Genomic DNA, 5786 nt, shown 5'->3' on the forward strand with positions numbered 1-5786 from the left:
AAATTTGTATGAGTTAGTCTCCTTTTATTGTAACCAAGCTAAGACTTGGAAAGATGTAAGCTCGAAGGGCATTTATTTATGTTAAACTCTTTGTATTATTAACTTCATGTAATTAAAAAACTTTATATTTTGATTTATGCTGTCATTTATATGTACTTACGAGATTATATCTATGGTTATATTTTGAAGGCATTACAATATGTCACGTTTAGGAAAAGTATATTAAGGAGTTTTTAATTTTTTTAGAGTGTCACAACATACTCGTCATGTTGTTACGTTTGAAAAAAATATACTAAGGAGTTTTTTTTTTTTTTTGGAGTGTCACATCATACCTACCACGTTGTCACATTTGAAAAAACTACATTAAGGATGAGTAAAAATTTTGAAGTGTTACATCATACTTGTCACGTTGTCACATTTGAAAAAAGTATACTAAAAAGTTTTTAATTTTTTTGGAGTGTCTCATCGTTAAAGTGTCACATTAATACCTGCTACATCGGAGTATCACACCATACTTGTCACACATTTCGAAAAAAAAAAAAAAAATTCCCCAATTAACTAGTGAGAGTATATCTGTCTATCCAATACTCATTCACGTTTGAAAATGACTTGCTAGTCACACACCACACTTAATAAGGGCTCTTCAATCAACCATTTAAAACGTGGAACCAAATGGCACAAAAATTCCCAAAATAGAACTTTCTAATAAATTTCCTAATTTAAAACCAAAAAATATATATATTAAAATACTAAAAAAAAGTCACGAAATTTTTTAAAAAAATATTGATTGAAAACTCAAAAAAACTGTTTTTAAAATTTCCAAATCAACAAAAAAAAAAAAAAATTAATTGTGAATTCAACCACTTTTTAGAGGGAGAGTTGTTATAAACCGAAAGAAATTAAAATTTTAAGATCTAGTTTGTCATTAAGATCAAACTTTGGAGTACTTTTTTTCTTCTTTAAAAATTTGTTGACTAGCTCTTTTACTTTTTTTACTTTTTATTTTTTTGTTCAGAAGCTTATTTTCTTTTATTTGTTTTATTTTCTTAGGTTGTGGTTGGTTCATATATTTAAGGAATGATTTGGAAAAAAAGAAAAATGTGTGTGAAACATAGGTAAAACTTATTTTATATTTCATTCACATTTCACTTATATTTTACTTTTCCTTCCCAAATTTATGAACCAAATACAAACATCATTGAATTGTAAGGTTAAACATTGGTGGCAATCGTTTGACTGACTAATTTATCTATGCAGGTTTTAGAGTAGAAGAGAAGAACAATACAATTTGACATGCTTTTTGTTTCTTATCTCTCGTTTGATTTAAGATTATTTTGGCTAATTTATTCAACAGTTTTTTGGCACTCCCAATGGGATAAGGTTCATATTGAACTAAAAACTAAAGAAAAGTCAATTTAGGTAGGCATCGAAAAGGCCTTAATGGAAAAAAAAAAACTATTGGTTTATTTTTTTATTTTTTATTTTTTATTTTTTGAGGATAACACAGCAATATAAACATTAACTAAGCAAAAAGTCTTACATCAGTAGCAAATTGGTGAGCAGCGTGAACCACATCACGGTCCACTTTTTGTAAGACAACATGATTAAAAGATTTACACAAAGACAAAATGTCAGCTAGAATGGATTGGAGACTCCAATCGGATTCTTGAGCATGGTGGTGGCGTAGCAGAAGAAGGACTAAGCAATCTGTTTGAAGAAGCAGATGATTGATGCCGGAATGGACTGCCCAACGCAGAGCATGGAGAACAGCAGCTGCTTCGACTTGTTGAGGAGATAACATTGAAGGTCCCAAAATAGCTTCCTCATAGACTTGGTGATCATCAGAATCAAAGCAAACCCACGCCAGACCAGTGCACTCACCTACAGCAACCCAAGAGCCATCCACAACAATACGCATATGCGGACCATCAGCAATGCATAGCATGGCAGTCTGCAAAATAACCTGCTTAACAAAACTGGGTTGAGGAGAAGAACTAGAGTGAGAAATCTCATAGGGGACATTGTGCAGGGGTGAAAGAAATAATGTTAGTAACTCGGAAGCAAACATGATCGATCGTTCTATGGACACCTCAACTCTATGAAATTCTACAGAGTTACGTTGCATCCAAATGGCCCATAATAAGGCAATGGAGTGTATTACAATCTCCGAGTCATGTATTTGTTGCACCCAGCCTTGAAACCATGAGAAAAAGGATAGAGGTCGTCCCACCCCAAAATCTAAACCCAAAGTCGACCCACGCCAAATCCGTTGTGAAATGGGGCAATCAAAAAATAGATGTTCAAGGGATTCCTCAAGCTGAAAACACCTGGAACAAATAATATCAATTGGCATCCCCCTTTTCTTTAATTCAGTTTTAACCGGAAGAATATTATGTAGACATTTCCACACAAACAAGATCCATTTAGGGGGGGTCTTGATCTGCCATAAGCGTTTCCAAACTTGCCAATCCGGATCAGGCCTTGAATGGTCGGGAAACTGTCGGGCCAATGCTTGCCTATAACCTGATTTGACTAAATACTCGCCACTTTTGGTCGGTCCCCACACCATTTTGTCCTCGACATCAACTTGAGAAATGTGCATGGATACAATATAAGAGAGAACATATGCAGGGAAAAACAATTTCAATAATTCAAGACGCCAAGACCGTAGCAAGGGATCTATGAAATGTGCAACCCTCAACCCAGGACAAATAGCAGTCCAACCTCGACCTCTACAAGGATTTGAAACAATCGGAATCCATTGATCCTCAAATGGGTTAATACGTTGTCCGTTCCCCACTACCCATTGAAGCCCTGAGGCGAGTAACGAACGGCCCCATAAAATACTCCGCCATCCCCATGAGGAGGACGAAGATTGGCGAATGTCAAGAAAAGAATGTCGTTGACAATATTTACCAAGCAACACTCGCGAAAGTAATAAATTGGGGCATGAAAGAATCCGCCATGCTTGTTTAGCTAGCAAAGCTTGGTTAAAACACATAAGATTTCGAAAACCCAATCCGCCCAAGTCTTTTGGGAGACACAGATATGTCCATTTTTTCCAAGATATCCCTTTACCCCGGGGAGAAGCCCAAAGAAACTGACGAATAAGAGACGTAAGCTTATGCTGAATTGATTCAGGCATGCGAAACACAGTCATAAGGTACACCGGAATGGATTGAAGGACATGTTTGACCAAAATATCCCGGCCTGCAAAATTTAAAAAATCACACTTCCAGCCTTGTAACTTGTGGCTAACTTTACTCAAAATTGAAGTAAATATGTCCGACTTTGAGCACCTGGAGAAACCCAAGTTAGCCCCCAAATAGATGCCGGGATTTGGGACAACTTTAACTCCAAAAAGAGAAACCAGCCAGTCCCTAGCCAAATGTGAAAAATTGGGACTAAGATAAAGCTCCGATTTATGAAAATTTATACGCAGCCCAGAGTAGTGACAAAAAGCATTTAAAACCCAATGGAAGCACCAAATTTCATCTATCTTATAGTTGAGGAATATAAAACAATCATCAGCAAAGAGCAAATGGGAAATGGGGGGCGACTGCCGACTAATAGCAATACCACGGCAGATGTTAAGAGACGCCAAATGCGCAAATCCTTCCGAAAAGACATGCATGACCAATAAAAACAAATACGGCGAAAGGGGGTCGCCTTGCCGCAGACCCGCAGCAGGTTCAAAAAAATCCGACGGGGTGCCATTAACCAAGACAGCAAATTGAACAGTAAATACACATTGAGATATTAATTGAATCCACTTAGGTGAGAAACCCATTTTAGCCATAACCGCTTCAAGGAAAGCCCAACTCACTCTATCGTAGGCTTTATTCATATCCAACTTTAATCCAAAAGAGGACAATGTTCTATAAAGAAAAATATCATAAATGCTAGCGTGTCAGTAAGGATTGAAAAATTCTTATAGATTAAATTCAAGTCAATTATCAAGCAATTGTGTTGACGGTTTTTTTACCTGAATGAAGAGGACTTCAAAATTGTCAAGTGTAGAGAAAAAAAAAATTTAAAAAAAGAAGGAGACAGAGAAAGATGATCGAGTTAATAATCAAACTAACCGTTGATTTACCTTTACTCGTAAGGTTCGCAAATGAACTACATAAAATTTACCTTTACTCCTATGTTTCGAAAATAAAGTGCATAAAATAAAGTATAGAAAATTAAGTGCATAAAATATAAATGATAAGAAAAATAGAAATTAATTGTCTTTGGTTTGAATTTGATGAGGCCTTTTACAATGTAGCCATAAATGGCTATTTATAGACAAACATTTGTAGGAAAAAACAACCTAAAACTATCCACTTCCTAAAACTATCCACTCTTCCACCTCCTCCATTTCATACTCTATGATCTTCCATAACTTCCTTCAACATCCACGTCATGCTTCATGTTCTTCACTTTGTTCTTCATCATCTTTTTACATTTCATAACTTCTCATAACCTCCAAATGAGTAGGAAAGTGCCACATGTCCTGTAATTATATAAATTATAAATAATAAAATTACAAATATATGGTACTAACAATAATTAACTCTTTTTATTTTTTACACAATATATGATATTAGCAAGTTAATACATTAAACTAACACAATCCAAAGTTCGATATTTCTGAATAAATTCGAACACAAAACCTCCGTTCAGAAATCTAGAGATGCAACACTTGAACAGTTTTGTTATACCAATACATTAATTGTCATTTCTCAAATGTTTTCAAGAAAAGAATATGCACGTGAATTAGCTGAAATTAGAAAGTATTAATTGATTAGGGTAGCCCAACTATTCAAGGTCTGACCATTTCGTGTTTGACTAGTTGTATATTTTAGATTTTTCCTACAAAAGAAAGTGACCTTGCCTTTAAAATGTTGCTTGCCATAAATAAAATTATAAAATATTCATGGCAATATTATTAAGATTCACAAATATTATAGATAAACATATTTATAACCTTTAATAAGTTGGGTAATCTCCAAAATAAAAAATTTCATCTACACTTTTTAAAATTATACTTTTTTGGGTAAATTTTACTTCACATCCATGTCGCTTACTTTGTGTGGTTTATTTTTAAAACGGCAATGCTACGTAGCTCAAATTTTGTGGCTCAAAAGTGGCTCAAATGGCCAAAACGACGTCGTTTTGAGTACAGAACAACATAAAAATGGCCAAAACGACGTCGTTTTGGCCATTTGAGCCACTTTTGAGCCACAAAATTTGAGCTACGAGACATTTTCCTTTTTAAAATTTGAAAATAATCTCATAATTTCATGTGAATTAACACTACAAAAAATTAAGGTTTTAGAGACCAAAATTTAGGGACAAAGTTATTTTTTAAGAACCAAATATTTTTATTGTGAAAAGTATCGTTATTATATTTTTAGTAACGAAAATTAGACATTAGTGATGAATTATTGTCCTTTTGGGACCAAATTTTTTGTCTCAAAAAATAAACCATTTTGAAACTAAATTATTTTGCTCCTAAAAACCTATTTATTAGTGACATTTTCAAAATTTTGTCGCTAAAAGCCTTGTTTTTGACTTTTTGGAATGACCTTTTAGCGATTATTCTCATGACAATTGAAATTGGTCCCTAAATGTCTTTCGCAACAAAATTTTCAGTTTTAGAGTCCAAAATATTTGGTCTCTAAAACTCTTATATATTGTAGTGTAAGGTGCACCATCTATATCTTTTAGGGTCCGGATTGGTTTGGTTCTAAGAAAATTCAATAACCGAACTGATCCTAACAGTTCTGTGATTTTGAAAA

The 5786-nt window shown here is 34.1% G+C and overlaps 1 protein-coding gene across 1 annotated transcript; it reads right to left on the reverse strand.

The window, feature by feature from the left end:
* Window positions 1-1522: 1522 nt before the first annotated feature.
* LOC114280357 (uncharacterized) lies at window positions 1523-3799 on the reverse strand. The gene has a single exon (XM_028222716.2). It carries the CDS (start codon window positions 3797-3799, stop codon window positions 1523-1525), a length of 2277 nt encoding a protein of 758 aa, XP_028078517.2.
* Window positions 3800-5786: the final 1987 nt, after the last annotated feature.

The sequence above is a fragment of the Camellia sinensis genome, chromosome 12 (assembly GCF_055761805.1).
Source record: "Camellia sinensis isolate YWXY chromosome 12, ASM5576180v1, whole genome shotgun sequence".
NCBI classification, from domain to species: Eukaryota; Viridiplantae; Streptophyta; class Magnoliopsida; order Ericales; family Theaceae; genus Camellia; species Camellia sinensis.

Bases quoted from the DNA above. Each gene is read 5' to 3' on its own strand.
- LOC114280357 (XM_028222716.2), bottom strand. From the start codon at position 3,799: ATGGCTAAAATGGGTTTCTCACCTAAGTGGATTCAATTAATATCTCAA.